Genomic DNA, 19,417 nt, shown 5'->3' with positions numbered 1-19,417 from the left:
TTTTATTGAGTGCAATTAATTGATCTGGCAGCATGAAACACAGTAATGGCAAATTTCCTCTGAATAAGTGAAACAAGGAAGATTTCCATGGGGCTCTTGCCCCTTCAGCTTGGTCCTTCCTGAAAAAAAAGCCAGATCAGGTTCTTACTCAGCACTGCTGACTTCTGGTTATTTTCATGACTAAGGAAGATGTTTAACTTTCATAATATCCTTCTTCTTCTTCTTTCTTGCTGCTATTAAGTTGGGACTAGAATAATTTTTGGATTATCATTTCCTTCCACTTTGCTCACCATTTCTTGAGTCTCTGATAAAAATGAGGTGGTCCCAGACAGGGAGCTCTGCCTTGACTCTTGCTGAGACACTGGTGGGTGCAGGGGTGGGAAGCTAAGTGGCAGGCGTACCACCTTTACAGAGCTGTTGCTTCTGTCCAAGACGCTAGGAAAACTGGCACAAACCTAACAACATACGAAAGCACAAATAGGGAGGAGCAGAGCACTCACCCAGCATAGGACTGGACTGTCCTAGTCACCATGGTGAAGAAAAGAAAAAAAAAAAAAAGAGAAAGGCTGTGGAGCATTTGATGGTCAGATGCTGGAAAGAAGAATATCTCTCTGACACTTATGGTGCTGATTCTTGGAATGCGGAGATCCTGCAAGCAAGCGTGGCAGCTCTAAGACCCCTGCTACTTTTACCTCATCTGATGCTGGTTTGAAGAAAGCTGCTTCAGAAACTCAGATTCTATTTTTTTTCCACTCACTGTTGTCAATCCTGCCAGATCTCCCAGTCCCAAACAAGCTTAGTCTATGTTGGCAGAGGATAATGTCACTTCCAGGATATGCTAAGGTCCTGATAGTATCCAAATCAAAGCTGTTACGGAGAAGACCGGACTATGGCTCTTGCTGTCTGTGTGCCATCTGCATCTCTCAGGACTAAGGCCTCTTCCCATTCCCAATGGAACAATTAGCGTCATGTCGGGAACTTGATTTCTGCTTCTTGGACTTTCCAGCTCCCATGAAGAATCTCAGGGACCAGCATATCCTTCCTTTGCATTACCTTGTGTCACCTGTTAGACTTCAGTTGCTGTTAAGCAGGAGAGAGTCCAGACCACATTTAACCAACTGCTTATTCAAGTAGGAGGTAGATGTAGTCATTTCTACTGAGAGGAGACAAAAGCTGTAGGTAACCTGTTGTGCTTCCTGGTTTGCTTGAGAAACTTCATCTGCTGAGGCTTGAGCTTGCTTGAAGCAGTGGATCTCAGGGAAGTCCCCTTCAAGCAGATCTCCAGCAGCTGGAGGCACAGCAGAAGGGCTTCCTCAAGTTGCCAGAAGTTCTCATGGATTGCTAGGAACAGAAGGTTTGAAGAAGCTGGGGAAGTTTGTCTCAGGGGGAGGGCAGCAGGGAGATCATGGGGAAGCAGCCTGCTGTAGCTTTAAAGGCAGTACTGAGCAGGGATCTATTTGGAAGGACGTAGTTGACTAAAGGGATCCAAAGCTTGTTTTCCTTGAGTCTTTTTATTCTTCCTGTATCTAATCCCTTTAGAGCCTAAGGTCAACCCCTTTTTGTACTGCAATAACACTGTAATATATGCTTGCACTAATTCTTCTGGCACACCGAGCATGCAAGACCGATTTAAAGCTTTTTTCAGAAGAAAAACACTGTATTATTGTGTATATAGAAATACTGAGAGAGAATTTGAATTCTGTCTCCTGTATAAAAGCATGCATTGATTACCTGTATGTAGACCATGCTGTAAATGCTGCAGAGTACTGTAAAATCCTACACTTGAAACCACAACAAACAGGCAATGTCATCAAAAACAAAACAAAAAAGAAGCTGTGCAATGGATTTTGTGCCTTTTTTAAATCCATGTATGTTAATCCAGACAATCGGGGGGGGGGGGGGAGGGGGGGGCGGGGGGGGGAGGGGGAGGAGAAAAAAAAGCTTGTATACTACCAAAACCTTATTAAAGAATCAAAGGCAGCAGCTTGGTGATGGCTGGGTTTTTTTGTTTGCTTTCTTGCTTTGTTTTTCTACTCCCTTTGCTTTCCGGCTCTGGGAAGGTTGTCCCCTGCTCGTCCTTGGGTACGGGGGAGCACTGGGCAGGGAGATGAAGGACTTCTGGTAGAACAGTGAGCGTTTAATTATCTTTTACTAATGTGATCACTGAAAACTTTCAGTTAAGACGGATCTGGGAACAGAAATGAAGTTCCATGACTGCTGGAGATGTGTTTCACATACTGTGGAAAAGCCACACTGCGAGTTCGATGTGCATCAATTTAGGCTAGTACCAATGCCACTGACTTGAACCCGGTCATATTGCTGCAGCAGAATACAGCTAGCCCCAACTTCTGTAAGTTTTTAGAGCTCTGTCTTAATGATTCCCACCATCCAAACTGGCTAAACTTAAGCTGGTACAATTCAACACCCACAAACACAGCAGAAACGTTTTATCACATTTGTCTTTGTTTCTTACACTGGGCATCTTCCCCTGGCTGGCAGCGTGGTGTGCATAGGGCAGGTGGATGGCTGTCTCCCAGCAGACATTTGACAAGGTGTTTAAGAACACCTGGTAAACTTCCAGACCCTCCAGGCCCCAAAACCCCATGGAGGTGGATGCAAAATTGTGGCTGTCCTACAAGTAATGCGCTCCTGCCTGGGCTGCTCAATGGATCCGACCATGCTTGCCTTGCACCGTGACCCCCTGTGACAGCAGACTCTGCTGTAGAGTGACATGTGGCTCAGCCCCAGTGGCTGTTGGGCTGTTGGATATCAGGCTGGAGGAGGGAACACGGCGGTAGACCCTGTCTGCTTTGGTGAGAAGTGCACAGTTACTAATCTGGTGGTTTTCTGGAAGTGGCTGGAGAGGGATGCTGCAGGCAGTAGGTGCCTACAAAGGCTCTGATGCCTGTGGAAAGGGTGGTGGAAACTGTCCCCCTTGCAGGAGAAGCACAAGACCACAAGTCCTCCAAAGCAGACAGCAGCTTGTGCCAACAGTGATGGTCTGGGAGGATTAGGCTGTGGTCTCTGATTTACAGGGTAGTACAGTGTCTGAGTCCCTTTTTCCCCTGGGAATTGTGTGGAGGGTCAGGATTCTTCTGAGTCAGCCTGCAGGCAGGGTCCAAAGCCCATCTGCTCCATGACGAATGCTTCCAAGTGTGTTTTGCTTTGCCTCTGTAGGGATGTTGGTGTGTGGCAGATGCGTACATCTGTCAACACTGCAGAAGGACGCACTGATACCATAGCAGTAACCATGGTCTGAGACATGGTTCAGAGCATCGTCTGAAACAGAACAGTAAATGAGAGAGATACAGCATTCCCTAGGCTTGTGTTAGGCAACTGTGATTTTTTCCTGTACTTGGTGGGGTTTGGGTTGTTTGGGGGGTTTTTTGGTGGTTTGTTGTTTTTTTTTTATTTCACTAATTATTGCATTTAAAATGTTTAAAACCAAGAGATGGAAGAGGAAAAAAAATAATTCTACAGTCTAAGGGAAAATTGATTAGGCTTATGTGGGAAACTGTTCCCTTTCCCTGACATCAGTGCAGAGCCACTTGGGAGAGCAGGCTTTTTAGGTGGCTGCTGGGCCCGGTCTCTGCCATGCCACAGACTGCTCTGCTGCGGGGGCACAGGCACAGGGGGAGCTGTAAGCTCTCTTCTCTATGCCCTCATGAGTCCTGAGGTCACTAGAAAGCCATCCAGGCAGAGCAGGCACTGCCATCGCCTTTCATTGCTGTAGCGACCTGGGCAGGACATGCACAAGCACGTTAACAAGCTGGATGCCAGTACTGCTCCTGAACAGACCAGCGTGAGACTGCTGCGTGCTGCTGCCTGAGAAGAGCACGCCTAGCTACATTCCTGTTACAGGGCAACCTGGGAACTTACAACGCACAGTTGGAAACTTGCTGTAGCGAAGTGGAGTCTGCATCTTTGTTGATTGTTGCAGTATTTGCAGCATCACTGGGATGCAGGAACTTTACTGCCACCCATACTGGGCAATGCAAGTCTCCTCTGAGGATGTCTTAGTGCCAATGATCCTGCTAATTGGAAATCCCACCAGTTTACAGTGAAGACAAACCCCCCAGACTCCACTTAGCTGTTCATGAGCACAGGGGCAGAGATGGGCTTGAAGGGGCAGGTTTCTGCCTCTGCCAAATATGAACAAATAGGTATTTTTCTTTCCTTCCTTTCTATAACCTTACTCTGGCCTCTGTGCAAAGCAGGGACATTTACTGCCTTCCAAATACTTATTGTCACCCAAAGGAGTTACCAGCCAAATGGAGTTTAAACGCAGTCTCCATTTAAATGGAGAGATGGAGTGTTGAAGAGGTGAAATGCAAGGACTTTGTGGGGAACACACGCTCAGACACAAATACTGCCATACACATTCCTGGGCAACTGACTGGCAAGTCAAGAGAGAGTCAGGAGTGAAGATCTGAGCCCAGGTGGGTGGGAAATAAATGGTTCATTGTCCAAGGAGCTGTGACTCTGCAGGCAGAGGTCAGAGCTTGCTGGAGGTGGAGGAATTCCTTTTGACTCAGATCCAGCCAGCTCCAGTGTGGCTCTGCTCTCCTCACTCATGGTCTTGGTAGCTTTTTAAAACTTGGTGGCTGCCTCAGCTCATGGCATAGTTCCTGCTCCCAGTGGCATGAGCCTAGCATAGGGCTGCCGAGGTGATCTGGAACTAGAAACTTAAGACATGAGGAGAGGCTGAGAGAGCTGGGTTTGTTCCACCTGAAATAAAGGTTGAGGTAGGATCTTATTTCTTCCTTGAACTACCGGATGATGCCAGACCCTTCTCAGAGGGGCACAGTGAAAGGATGAGACGTGATGGACACAAACTGCATGAAAGGAAAATTAGATATAGGAATTAGATATAAAGAAATACTTTCTCACCAGGAAGAGCCTCAAACACTAGAACAGAGTCCCAAAGAAGTTGTGGGATCTTGGAGATCCTCAAAACTCATCTGGACAGAGCTTGGAGCAGCCAGATCTGAGTTGGTCCTGCTTTGAGCAGTGGTTGGAGCAGAGACCTCCAGAGATCCCTTACGTCTTTGTTATTCTACAGTTTTAAGATACAGGCTAAGCCTCTCCACTCCAGATCTTAGGGCATCTTCCCACAGTTCCTCCCCATTGGTACAGCACAGCAGGAAAGTTCTTCTCCAGCCCTTGGGGAATAGCCCTGGAGCAGCTGAGTGTGCTGTAGTACAAAAGGCACATGATGACTGTCAGAAGAGGGGACAAACATCTCTAGTGAGGGGCTTGCACTGGGAACACCTTGTTCAGCAGGGCAGCCACTTGCAGCCAGCTGCTGATCACATCAGCTCAACAGCGAAGACAGTCTCAGACTTTGATGCCCTAGGACAGCCTTCCTTGTTAACAGCTTCAGGTGATGATAGTAATGAAGGTAAGAAAACCTGTGTTAAAATAATCTTTGACCCAAGAGGCATTTCAATGGAGTTTCTTTTAGTTAGGTTTGTAAGTAACTTCTGTCCTCCATATTTTTTGGCATATTCATGTTCTTTGGGTTTTCTGTGGTGTGCATTTACAGTGGCAAAACAACCACAGTCTCGGGCTGCTTTAAGGAATGCATTCTGGCAATGTTGGGGTTGTACAACAGATCAAGCAGTCCAAGTCTCCCAAAGGTGGGTAGAAGCCAAGCAATCACTGTTGTGCTTAGGGTGCAGTGTCCATGCAAGGAAGTAGGAAATACATGGGGAAAATGAAATGACAGACAGAAAGGCAGTCCATTTGCTAAATACTGCAAGGAATTTGTACAGCCAGATGTGGAAGTGTGTGAAGGCTAGAAAGGTATTTACAGCACGACTCAGTGACAGCAGAGGGCGACCAGAGCAGAAGGAGGAAACAACAGCTGGGTTTATTGCAACAACGTCATGCTGTCCAGCTCCATGTCACACCTTATTGCTTAGTGCAGTCTCACCTGAGAAAAAGCTTGACGTCTTGCAAGGGAAAGAGGTTTGATGAAAGAGGGGTTGCTGGAAACAGGGTTGCTGGTGGGACAGACTGCAGGACACAGAAACCATGTCTCTGGCTTATATAGAATGTGCACTGCATGGCTGGATTCAGTTCTCCTTGACCAGAAAGCAGATGAGATGACACAAGCTCCTCAGAGCTGAGAGGAGATTTGAAGGTTTATATATGCAAAAAGCAACCAGCAATCTGCCAGCTGTGCCATCAACCACAGCATCTAGAAAATGGGGTGAAGTAGAGCAGCAGGGGAACTGTTGTTGGGGATGGGGAACTCTCTTTCCCTTGGGAGGCTCAGCACGAGGCATGGTGTTGGGCAAGGCTTCTGTATCGGTCCCAGTCCCACTGGGGAAGCATTTGTTTGATCAGACTGCAGGGGTAGCACTGTGGGTGTATTTCTTGAGAAAACCAAATCCAGCCAACAGGCAGAATCCAGTCTTGGCTGCCGAATGGACTAATTTCCAAGAAATGCCTGAGGGAAGAAGCTGAGTGGGTAATTTCCTTTGCAAAGGGTGGTAAGCCCCTCTTACCACTTGAAGTGGCACTCTGTCATCCTGATAGAAAGAGTGGGTCAGTGAAAGCCCAGATCAGGCTGATACAGGGCCAGGCTTCAGCTTTTATGAAGAGAAGCAGCTTTGGACTCCAGAGGGATTGCCCAAACCAGCTTGTGTTTTAATTTGTAAGATATAAAAAAAAAATAAAACGGATAACAAGTTATCACCATGCATAACAGCTTGATGCTGCCCAACAGTCTATTTGAAATGTCCCTGTTACACATGAGGATGAAGATCTTACATTTTTCAGGCATACCAATAGTAGTTGCTCTGCACAGAGTAAGATGCAGATTTGCAGCACAATTTCAAACTGTGTCATTGGACTGAAAAGGTGTTGAGGGCTTCTCCCTGCCCTGCAAGAGACAAAAAGGTCCGTTCCCATAGCCAGGTGAGCGTGCTAGCTGTTGGCAGCTCTGTAGCCCACGCAGCTAAATAGGTGCTTGTTTAGCCATGTAGCCAAAACATCATCTGATGCTGTTAATGCTGCTTGGAAACGCAGATGTTTGGAGCCCTTCTGTTCGTGATTAGACATTTCAAGGGCAACATGTGATGCATTATTGACTGGTTGCATTTGTGGAGAGGCTTTTGCTTTCCAGCCCTCTTTATAGAAGGGTGACCTAAATGATTTTTTTAAAGTTCATTTTGCAGAGTGGTGCTGCTGGGGCTTTCATTTACAACCAGTTGTTAATTAGGCCAAACTTCGGTGGGCATTTCCTATTTATTTTGCCCTTTTTTGCTTGTTTGGTCAAGTGTGTGCATGTATGTGTGAGCTGCTGCTTTTCTGTTAGTATTATTTGCAGTCATTTCACAGCCTGGCACCTTACGGGCAGTATCTGTGCCACAGGCTACTGCTGGAGAAGCACTGCCTCCACCAACTGTCCTGTCCTCCCCTTGCCTTTCATGGTTGGACACCCCAACATCTTTGATAATGATACTTTTCATGTCAGTTTTTGTGACTGACTTGCCAATCATTTTCGTGAAAGCAGAAGCCTGTAGAAGACAAAATTAGGAGTTGCTGGAGGGATGTGGGAGCAGAAGGGGGGACAAATGGCATGCCGGGGGAACACAGGAGTGCTACAAGTGTTATTGCCCCAGGGACAGTGGTGGATGGACCTGGAAAGTGATCGATCAGGAAACTACCTAGCCCAGAGGGGCTCCTTGGGTTCACTGTGACCTAGGCATAAAAGAGAGTTGCTGAATGGTTCCAATAAGGAAAGAGCGATTATGTAAATGTATTAGCACAGAAATAAATGTATAAATACTGCAGAAGATTGGGAAACATGAAAAAATCCTGAGGAACTGCTTGTAAACAGCTCTCTTAGGTCCAGGTTAAAGACTGCTAACAAAGAAACTCCTTTGGCACGTTTTTTTGCCTTTGTTGATAAGTATTTGTGAATCTCTCCTTTCTAAGATTGGCACGAATCGAATGACGGAGCAATCGCTGCTTAGGCATGTATTTTGGAAGCGTGATGGACCAGATGCCTCCCACTGACACTTCCTGCTGCTGCTGATCCTGATGTCTTCTGTGTCAATGCTGTGTCTGAATACTAACCCTTTTCTTCTGTCACATCTGTCTCCTTGCAGGCATATATGCTGAAGTCATTTGAAATGAATGGTCTGCCCAAGGCGGTGCCTTTAAGTTTGCCTTATCAAGACTTCAGAAAAGATGTGTCAGACTACTGGGAAAAGCCTAAGGTATCCCAGAGGATAAAGAAAGTTGATTTCTCAAATGTTGTCTTGACTGCCCCTTGCAAACCTCTGGAACCTTATCTGGAAATGAATGGGAAAGAGGACGAGGAAGAAGTTGAGGAAGAAGAGGAGGAGGAGGACGACGACGAGGAGGAGGAGGAGGAGGAGGCAGAGGAGGAAGGGGATGAGATTGACATGCACAGTGATTCCAGCAGCGACCTGAGTCAAAAAAGCACAGAGCGCAGCCAGGAGTGCGCACCATCCACACTCCTGGCTGATGACCAGAAAGGATCCAAGGGTCGAGCGTCCACTGCTGATGGGGACCTGGAGCTGGAGGAAGGCTCAAAAACACTCGTGCTGTTTTCACCAGGTGATCTGAAAAAGTCTCCGGTCACCGCAGACTTAGCTCCAGAAGTCGACCTGGGCACTCTTGCTGCACTGACACCGCAGAGCGAGCGGCCACAGCCTATGGGTAGCCAGCTGGATGTGTCTGAGCCAGGGACCCTGTCCTCAATCCTTAAATCTGAACCAAAGCCTCCCATGGCAGTGGCTACAGCTTCCTCCCCCTTTACCAAAGTTGAGCGCACATTTGTTCACATTGCTGAAAAGACCCACTTAAATGTCATGTCTTCCAGTGGCCAGCTGATGAGGCATGAGGAATACTGCCCGCCGGGCCAGTTTGAGGAGGTCATTATCGAGGAAGAGCTGGAGGACAACCTGGTGCTGGTAGAGAATGGAAGCATACATTCAGGGCTAGAAGGAGCAGAGACGGAGAGCTGTGCACTTTCGGCTAATCACATTGAAACCACCTCAGAGACAGTGGGGGAGCAGCTGGCACTTCCTAATGGTATGGCGAAGCCTTCCGACACCAAGCCAGAGCTCTCTGACAAAGTGGTGCTCTCACTGGAGTTGGGAGAGCCTGGCAAGATGGTTACAAAGGAGCCTGAGCTTGAGAAGTTGGCATCAGTGGCAGAGCACCTTAAGCGAGCAGAGACCCTCCTTGACACACCGCAGCAGGGCCCCAGGAGACCTCTGGCCTCCAGGTACAGAAGTCGGATCCCCATTTTGTTCTCTGAGGAGGACACCGGCTCAGACCTTTCAACTTCACTCTCGGCCAAAGAGAGGCTTTATAAGAGGGCAAAGCAACCTGACTTGGCTCGCCTAGTGATGGAGAAGAGGCAAAACCGCCTCCTTCAGCTGGCTTCGGGGGCTTCCTCCTCAGCATCCTCCAGCGATGAGAGGCGGCGAGCCTCAGAAACCCTGTCGGCCACTGGTTCTGAGGAGGACACGCACGACTCTGATGACTCCATCCCAAGGAAGGCAGGGAAGGAGAGGGCTGCCCTTCTTGGGAAACACGAGAGACCCACAAGCACAAAAAGCAGAATTCCTCGGCCCATCACCCCGGTGAAAACACCTCTAGAGGTGGCAAAGATCGAGAGCCCGGTGGCCGGTGCGATGTCAGCACTGTGTGGCTCCCCGCAGGACGCGGCTGTCGCGTACAGGTAAGACCAAACAGTGAGTGGGCAGTGCAGAAGGTTGGCCCTGGTAAGGAGGCACAGCCAGGGCTTTGCTCACCCCCAATTGCTTTCCCCTCGGCTTGTCTCGAATGCATGGCCCATCCCTGTTCCCTGCAGTCATTTCAGCCCCCCCAGTGTGTGAGATTCCCACCTCTCTGTCTTCTTTGCCTCAGTCTGGCCAAAGGGTCAAGCCTCTCTTCACCTGCCCTGGCTTTGAGGCCACCTTCCCTTCCACAAGTTCTTTCATTTGGCCTGATCCTGCTAGTAGCAGACCCCTGCGGTGCTGAGCTCCCAGTTTTGCAGCCTGCCAGGCACAGCCGCGACTGCAGGGAGGCCTGGCCTGGCTGTGGCCATCAGAGCAGCATGGGCTGCCAGGCTGCCGGTTGCGGTTGCCTCAGAAGATGCCCAGCACAGGAAGAGCTGGAGAGAAGGAAGTGCACACGCGTGGGCTTTGGCAGTGACCTGAAACAGCCTGGGCCACCTCCACATGGTCTGACTTCCCTACATATCCCTGCGCCCTAAGTTTTTTGGAGGTACCTGGCTCCCTATCAAATAAGCACAGAGATGTAAGTGAAGGCAGACCGTCTGAATTTGCCAGTTTTTGGCTTTTCTGCCTGGCCTTGGGGCTGGAGGTCCAGCCCAGGAGCAGAGCTGCTACTGTGGCTCTGCCCCAGGTCCAGAAAATTCTGCTTTAGAGGTGTGGGGTGAAAGGAGGGGATCCCTGTAGGTTGGCTTATCTTCCAGCACAGTTGCCATCAGAGGCCAGAGGGTGCAATCCAGCTCATGCTCACATTCCCAGACTGTATCTCCTGCCTTGAAAGAGGTTGCTGCATCCATGCTGCATGTTAAGAAGAGTCCCAGATATGTGGTTAAGAAGAGCCCCAGATATGTGGTATCGGCCAAAAGGTGTTGTCCCAGGGGGTGCTGGAGGATCAGGGCAGGCATTAGTTAACAGCACTGAGAGTTAAGGATGGAGTTCACACCAGTGCCCTATCTTGTTCACAGCACAGCTCCTGTCCTCCTGGTGCTGGAGACCCTTTGTAATTGCCCAGCCACGTTCATGCCAAACCTGCCAGGAGCCTGCAGCCCCTTGCAGAAATTCCCCTTCATCCTCCCTCTTCTCTTCCCCTGCAGGCTTCAGGCACAGAGACCAGCTGGAAGCCTCCCTAATGAGTGCCGAACAGCGCAAATACAAAGTCGGCTTCCTCCTTCATCGAGCTCCACTTCTCTTCCTCCACGGAGCAGCTCACAGAGGTCCAGCTGTGCATCCCCTCGGAGCCCTGTCCTTCCTTCAAGAAACCCCAGTGCTTCCCCCAGAAGCCAGCTGCCGCCCCGGAGGGAAAGCCCTTCTCCCTGCCGACAGCATAAACCAGGGACTGCTCCTCAGCGAGTTCCTCCTTCCCCCCGACCTCAGCCCCCAGCTCAGGCCCAGGGGCCGACAGGAGAGCCCCTGCCCTCTCCTGGTGTGGCCAAAAAACGACAAAGGGGAAAAACCCAGACTCAGAGTCCAGCAACCAAAGGAAAGCAGGTGTCCCTGGAAAGTAAGGCAGCTGCCAGATAATGATCTTCTGCCAGCCCAACGGACTGGGTAACTTCTGCATATAGTATACACTCGAGATGCTGCAGCACAGCCTTCCACACTGGACCCACGAGTGTATAGCAGTAGCTGTACTTCAATGCTTCACTCACTCTCACCCCACACCATCGCAATCAGCTCCCACGGGCCTGAGAGCCTCTGAGCCACGGAGCCTTCTGCAAGGGAGACATCCAGCCCGCAGCTCACGCTTGCTAACGCACAGCACCAAGCAGTGACCCAGGCAGCCTGCCTAGTGCCTGATCCTGCCCCCTCCCCCGGCATTCCCCTCTCTCTGTCAGCAATACCGGTCGCCAACACCCACCCTGGCTTTGGAAGGAGGAGCGGAGGTGAGGAGAGCCAGGGCTGCTGGAGGGGAAGGCTCCTGTCCTGCAGGCAGCTCCCTCCTCTCTCCTTGGTGGGAAATGCCAGCCTTGGCCGCCACCATCCACCTATGTGTTGGCTCGCCTCCTGCCCCCCTGCTAGCAAGGGACTGTCACCAGCTGAGCCGAGAGGGATGGATGCACCCTTCTGTGCTGAGATCAGAGCAGGCGTGGGGTGGAGGGGACTCTTCTCTCCTGTCCGGAGATGCCTTTGCAGGTGGGACCGGGAGTCAGGCAGGTCTTGCTGGGTGCTTCTACCTGCTCCAGCATGTCCCACAGAGGAGGCCACCTGGTGTGGGTGCTCAGTGACACTGCTGCTCTTCCAGCAGATGCCTGTGTGGTGGGTATTTAGATGGAAGTAGGAATGTATTGGCAGCTTTCTGGGAAATCAAGAGTGCTTGCTAATTGGCGCAGGAGGGAGCACACTGAAGCTGCTTCTGTCTCAAATACCAAACCGTGATCTGTGGAGACCACATCTCCCAACATAGGCAGTGGGGTTCCTCTCAACCTGCGTGTGGTTGGTGCCACAGACCCGTAGCCCACCCAACACAGCTCCATCCTGAAGATGTGAATAGTCACTGGATGCCTTTAGCTTGGGTGCCTCTTGCACCTGAATTCCTTGTGCTTTATTGTCACGCTCTTGGTGTTTATGAATTTTGGCACTGTGGTAGAAAGTTCCCCTCCATGGCAGGGTGAGAAAATATTATCCTGTAGTATACTCAAAAGCTGCTGCTTTGCGAGGAGAGGTTTGCTGGTGCGCTGTGGGCACCTTGTGCATTTCAATCCGAGGGTAGGTGGGTTGGCTTGCGGAGGTTCGGAGGTTGGGTTTGTGTTTCTCAGGTCTCACTACTTCCACACATTGCGTGAGAACCAACAATGTGAACGTAAAAGCAAGGGCTATGCTCTTCAAGTAATATTATCAGAGCAGAAGCTTAGTGCTCAGCTAGAACTAAATCAATCAACTTTTTAGCTCCCAGACTAATTAGGAAGGCTTGAAAGTGAAAGCCAGGAGGACTGATGCCTGTCTGAGCCTGGCAAGATCTTGAGGTAGTCCACAAGATTTTCCCCACACCTCACGGGGGAAAACACTCCAGACCCAAATACTCTGGGTTTCACACCACTGTCATGCCTAAAAGAGGCTTTGCATGAGGCAGAACAAAAATACGGCTGCTCTGTACACCCCCTCTGGCAGCTGCAACGAGCTGCAAATATTGTACTGTTTGCAGACAAAAAAAGCTTGATAGAGGAATCTGGACAGTAGTAACCTTGATTCATTTGAACATCGATACAGTCACACTGAGTGCCATCAGGTCTGAGGAATCCTGAAGGTGTTTCACTCATACTCTTCTGGAAAGGAGCCTGAGAGCTGTGACAGGGTGCCTGGGAGAACAGGGTACTGCTTGGACAACTGAACAGGGAAATGTCCAGAAACACACGACGGGAATTACCTCTTTATACAACAGTCTCAAGTGTTGCCAATGCTAAGAATTTACTTCATCTAGCTCAAAGTGTTTGCTGTTTTCCATCGATGCTGATCACCCCAGTAGAGTAAGAAGCATAGCTTCTAGCCTAAACCCATGCCCTCATCTTTGCAGAGAAGCACTGGAAACTCCAAGGTCAGGTTGTGATTTGATGGATGGAGCTGATGCTGCCACCAAAAAATAAATGTCCCTCCAACTTCCAGCTGCTTCGTTGCACTGTCCCACCCCCTTACACTGGGGCAGCTGTTTGGGGAAGTGGCTGGAAGTGCTGATCCAGTGTGGCACTGAGCACTCTGGTTTGGTTTTCAGCTGGTTCGTTCATCAGGTTTGGTCACAACAGAAATGGGGCAAGGAGAGGACAGAGGGTGTGACCACTTCTGGTGGCACTAGAACTTCAGGTAATTTTGAAGTGTGGGTCAAACTACAACCTAAATATGCCCTGCATGTTTAGAAACTAGAAAACAGAATAAACACAAACACAGATTCTTTCCAGAAATATAAACCGTAATGGCACTCCTGTTCATTTGTTGGGGGACTATTCATTTGAGATGGTAAGGCTTTGTCGTGATGAGGTCTTTACCAGGTGCTCCATCCAGGTCTTAGGTGCATGTGCCAAAAAATGACACTGAAAGAGCCTGGAAAGAGGGCTGCAGGACTACTGACAGGGTTAGCAAACCTGCCTTATCATGAGAGGCCAACAAAGCACAACCAATGTATTTGTTCAAGGGGGAGTTTAAAGGAGACTTTTCCATGGCCCAGCTATACCCATGTCAGGAGGGAAGCTCCAGGGCAGAGATCTTCCATGTGGCACATGAAAGCAGGGAAGATGGTGTAGCCAAGAATGGTGAATGAAGAAATCAGGCAGGCTTTTAGTTGTGAAACGACTGTCCAGTAAAAACTTTCACAGGAATGTGGGGACTTTTTTCTGATCAGAAGATTTTCTGAGAAGCCTAGTCATCTTCTAAGAGGTCTTCCTACCATGACCTATCCACAAGTAGCAGGCAGGATGGTGGTGACACCAAAGTATCGTCTCTCTTTTCGGTGCAATAGATTCCTGGTTCTGGCAGACACATGCCAAAGCCGTCAGGTGTTGGAGAGCCACCAGGTTTCAGAAAGCCACTGAAAGATTTCCAGCATGGAAAATAACAGCCATTTGCCAGGGCTGGTCTGAGGGTGCAGCTGGGTCCAGGGAGGTCTGGGACTGGCACCAGTTGTATCTCCTTGGCGCTGTGCTGCCAGGCTCCCTGCCCCAGCACAGCCCTGCTTCCCTGCTGTCCCTGGCTGCTCCCCCAGTTATTCCGGGTGGGAGTGGGCTGTGCCATCGGGAGCGCTGGCAGCGAGACCGGCTGACTGCTGGCTGCCCAGGGAGCCCGCTCAGCACCTGCCCTGCACTGGCACCGAGAAGTTTCTAAGGGTCGTTCCTGCAAGGCCTGACTGTCCCCATGTATCCCGCAGGTTTGGGTCTCTGGACCTGCTCCCCTTCCCAGTGGCCAGTGATGCTGTGATCTTGGCTAGGTGTCACGTTGCCTCCTTCATGGAGCTTCTTTACAGGAGCTTCAGTGCTGGGCTTTCCCAGTTGCATGGCTATCGTGAGCTTGCTAATGGGTGGTCCCCAGAGCTGTGTTTTGCTGGCAGAGCCAGTCACAGGGCACTGCCATGCCAGGGCCTGCTGACAAGCCCCTGTCGGCAGGCTGCATGCTGCAGGTGATGTTTTGATCCCTCTCTCAGGTGTCAGAGGGCTCAGAAAAGCCCCTGCCATATGGGTGCTGCTCTGGATCTCCTCCCTGGCTCTGATTTTCGAGGTTATGCCCTTCAGTTGCTCAATGGTGAGCATGACCCCAGGGTACCCCACTGCTGCGGTGCTCAGCACACCCCGGTTACAGTTCCCGTTCCTCTTACGTGTCCCTCTGGAGGGGCTTTCTGGCAGGCAGGCGGACCAGCAGTGATGCTCCCTGCTAGTGTTACTGTGAAAACAGCCCCGCAGAAGGCTCATCAGCTCCTCTGGGTCCTCTCTCCTTCCTCTGCCCTGCAGGGAGGTTGGAAGGGCACCTGCCATGGTTGGAATAAACATGGGAGATCTTGTTTGGGGTCGGGAGGGGATGAGGCCCTGTGACATTGGGGAGAAGATAGGTGGCTAAGGGATGCCAGACGATCCAGTCTGGCATCGCAGGACATGGTAGGCTGTCACATCCGAGGAGGTGGGGAGGGGCAAGACCCTGCTGTTCTCTGCCACAAACCATAGTGTGCAAGCTCTGTCAAGCCTCAAGGACAACACAGGGCTGCTCAGACATTGCTGGTGTTGTGTGGCTGCATCTGTGCTTCACCACAAAGAATAGAAGATCAAAGAGATCAAGCTGAAACAGGGCAGAGGAAATGGCTAGGAAGAATAAAAACTGTTTGGGGTGAGGAGAGGAGAAGCAGACCTCCCAGAACTTTCCCACATTTAGGTATTTCTGGGAACAGGCTGACACTATGTAGTTCCCTGCCAGTGTCCTTGCTGCAGAGTCTGTCCTGGCCAGCTGCAGGTGGTTGTGCCCTCGTGTGTTTCAAGGGGCCTCCTGCTGCCACCATGCCTGCATCGCTGCGTGCATGTGCATGGGAGGTAGGAAAGGGTAGGTCTTGTTCAGGGGAGCATTGTGGGGTCCTGTTTGTGTCGGGACCAGAAGTGTCTTTGGGACTGCCTAGTATCTTGAGATAAAGCAAACACTCTGCTGAGAGTCTTCACTTTGCTGGGGTCTGCGAAGGTCCCACCTCCTTCTTATCAGCCAGCTGAGAAGACAGCACACTGGCTAGTAAAAATGAGTCAGTGGCTGCTGTCTGGCCAGGAGATGCTTGTGAAGGAAGAGGGATACAGGGGAGAGTGCCAAGTGACAAATATGAAAGACAGATCTCAGCACTAAGCCAGTGTGACGACAGATTATATGAGCAGAGGGAGCAAAAGGACTGATGGCACCGGTCAGACTAATGCCACGGAGGGGCATGGACACATGGATGGAGCTGCTTAACTGCTTTGCCGGGTTGGCAGGACAAACACTTCTGCTTGTCTAGGTGCAAAAGGTGTTTCAGTAGCAGACATCCCTGAGTCAGTTGTGCTTGGAATCTGTGAGAGGCAGGAGACTTTGCTTGCCCTTTCTAAGTAAAGAATATTATAAAATATATATATATTATTATAACAATATAATACAAGTAGTGCCCATTATATATAGTGGCTAAAGGTTGAAAAGGATCCTGCTACCTTCAAAGACGTGCCCCGATACTGTGTGACTTCTCATGTGTGCGGGACTGACTGCTGTGCGCAGTGAGTGTGGATGGAGGAGCAGGGTACCACGCATGCAAGCTGTGGGGCTCCACTCTCCTAAGCATGAAACGGGGGCAAAACACCCCAGCTTGGCTAGCTGGCAGCTGTCATGCTTGCCATCAGAGTTGTAATGACTGCCACGTGTCTGTGTGGCATGGGTCAGGGCCTGGGGAGTCCCTGCTCACGTGTCTGCCCTTGCCTACCACAAGCATGGTTTGTTCGCTAGTGAAATGCTTCAAAGCAAAGCAAGTTGTGTTGAGGCAAGAAAATCTTTGATGTTTCTCCTTTCCAACAGAGAGATATTTTCTCAGCGTAGATCCTCTATAAGAAGATGGCTAAGTACCTATTGATAGCCTGACCAGCTCCGGTAGCAGCTCGACGGTCCCTTAGCGCACTTCTTCCTTCTCTGTATAGTTTACTGACCCATGGCATGATCCTACCAGTATCCCATGTGCACAGACACCAACAGCCACCTAAGGCCTTGCCCCACACATCAATCAACTGCAGTTAAATTCATCTTGTGAACACAGTAGCAGTCCCATTGTAGACATGAGTTCGATATCGAATGAGTTTCTTCTGGCTTAGCTGAAACGTGCCCGTGCTGGAGCAGTGCACGGCTGGCTTCACAAAGCACACGGGCACCGCCTGGGAGGTTGCAACCACTTTTGATTCCATCTGCCAGCCAGCTGGGCACGAGGGAGAGAGCTTGGGCTCCATTCAGGCCCCTTCCTCCCACAGTGTGTGCCTGTGCCACCGATGCTGGGCAGGAGCCCGTAGGCTCATGGTGTGCTGGCTCCTGAGGTCCTCTGCAGAACCCTGAAGGGTTGTTTTCCTCTTCCTCAGCCCATCACTGTGCTCTGAGGGGCTGGGACCATCCAGACAGTGACAGCAGAGCCAGCTGACATTGAGACAGGTTGACAGCATCTCCCTGAGCCTTGGGATTGGCCTCCTTGTGAGGCTGGTGGCAGGCTGTGGTGAGCTGTGACCCTGAATACAGCCAGAATCCCATGGAATAACAGCAGTTCATACACCGTAACTCTCCTGTCCCCTTGTTCCTAATTTACCTCCTCTAGGGAATCTTGTCTTTGAAGCCACTGTATACTCCCTGCAGTCCCTCTCTGGCCGGGGAACTGAAGCCCCCCTGGATTCCTGCAAAGCTTTGAGGCAGATTTTGCCCCCCACCCATGCAGCAAGCCCTGCGCTGCACGGGCTGGTGCTCCGGGTTATAAGGAGGATCGTCATCCCACAGTTTCTGGAGCTGCAAACATCGGAAAGCAGGTTTAAAGTATGTGTAGATGCCCCCTGGGCTAAAAGGAGCTACTGCAGTGAACCTAGAGGTGGGGTCCTGGTAGGGACCAAGGTGAGAACTCCTCCTGCCCTCAGCTCCGAAGCCAGAGGGGGCTGCAGGGGTGAGGTCTCCGCATTGGTGGGGGTGCTGCTGGGCTGGTATCGGCGTGGGGCTGGTATTGGCGTGGGGCTGCTCCGCCTCTGGCTCACCTCCTGCCTCCTCTGCCCCGAGCACACGGGGGCTGGCATGGGGTCGCTGGAGGAGGCAGGGGCTGGCACGTACCCAGTGCTTGGGGGAGTGCTGCAGAACATGGGGGGCTAGGCAGGGGGTCCAGGACAAACTGTGTGTATGAACACCAGTGTCGGTGACACTGCTGTGCTCTGGGACCTGGGCTGCTTCTTCTGCGGACAGGAATTGGAGCTGAAAATGCAGATGATTTTGTATATCTCCTTTTAACACGACAGCATGTAACTGTACACTCAGACACTGTACCTGGCACACCAAGGCAGTGTCCCTTTGCCTCTGGCACAGTCTGATGAAGTCTTTTGGCCTGGAGACGGGACTTCTGCTCCTTGGTACTGCCTGGCTGGAAATGCAACTGGGTCCCAAGGCTAAATCTCTCTACATATCTTCTTTGCGTCCTTTAGGAAAGCAGCTGGAGAATGTTTACACACTGCAACAGAATGTACAATTCCAACCAAGGAACCACAGTCTGGTTCAACTGCATGGCAAATTTCTTGGCCATAAAATCTGGCATGCATCACAGAGGCCCTGTCTGTGTACAGATCCACCTGGCAATTTGTCGTAACTTCAGATCACATCTTAAAAAAAAAAAAAATAAATGATGATGCCATTTCTTGTTCATATCAGACACAGTTGTTATTAGATTTGTTATTAAAAGGGGATTCTTGATCATGCCATTAAAAGCCTGTCTACCTTTTCATTGCTGTCTTCTCCCTTTTATTGGTGTTGCCACATGTGAAGCAGAAATACTACCTGAATTGCTGGCAAGGAACCTTGGCTATGGCTGCGCTTGGGTTCCATCCCAGCTGTGTGGCAGCTGTGGCCCCCGTGCCTTCCCTGCAACCTCCTGCAGAGCTGTGGCCCAACTTGCCGTAAAATCTCCCCACAGGGTACATTATTTTTTCCTGCATCATGACAACTCAGTTGGCTGCAACCACCCGCAAAACGCATGCTGGGAAGGACCAGGAGCATTCCCTTGTTTTAATATGAGCATCTGTGATGTGGCTCCTGCCTTGTGCATGTGAACAGGTGCACCAAAGCTGAGGGCTGTCCGATTGCTGGGAGCCTTTCGCTGTGCCGCAGTGGTAAGGCTGGCTGGCTGGCTCTCCTCCGGTGGTTTGCGGTTCATGCCAGTAGGCAGCGTCGGAGGGGCAGCTTGGAAGCACGCACCAGAGTGGGGCTGTTGGTGCTCGTGCATTTCTGCACTGTAGACATGCCCCTTCCCCATGAACCTTGCTCACAACACACTGCAGACAGCAGGCTCAGCTGTCCGCTTCCAAACAGCATCTGTTGGAGAGCAAAGCCTGCTTTTTTAACAAAACAAACAAGCAAAAAAGGTGCTGTTAGGGTAGAAAGCTAGGTGCCACAGCTGAATACCATCTGTGCAGCTGTTTGCGGGACCCACGCCT

The 19,417-nt window shown here is 50.6% G+C and overlaps 1 protein-coding gene across 7 annotated transcripts in view; it reads left to right on the top strand.

Annotated features, from left to right (window-relative positions):
• The window catches only part of TTBK1 (tau tubulin kinase 1), a 122,961-nt gene extending 104,253 nt beyond the window's left edge, over positions 1-18,708 (top strand). For all 7 annotated transcript variants that reach the window (XM_056356925.1, XM_056356924.1, XM_056356926.1 and 4 more), the window contains 2 exons: positions 8,121-9,727; positions 10,877-18,708. In XM_056356925.1, the coding sequence (XP_056212900.1) occupies positions 8,121-9,727; positions 10,877-11,303 (2,034 nt within the window). In that variant the 3' untranslated portion in view covers positions 11,304-18,708. The remainder of the gene's footprint in view (positions 1-8,120; positions 9,728-10,876) is intronic.
• Positions 18,709-19,417: the final 709 nt, after the last annotated feature.

This window comes from Falco biarmicus, chromosome 12, assembly GCF_023638135.1.
Source record: "Falco biarmicus isolate bFalBia1 chromosome 12, bFalBia1.pri, whole genome shotgun sequence".
NCBI classification, from domain to species: Eukaryota; Metazoa; Chordata; class Aves; order Falconiformes; family Falconidae; genus Falco; species Falco biarmicus.
Note: the sequence above shows the minus strand (reverse complement) of the source record. Positions and strands in the feature narration are given on the sequence as shown.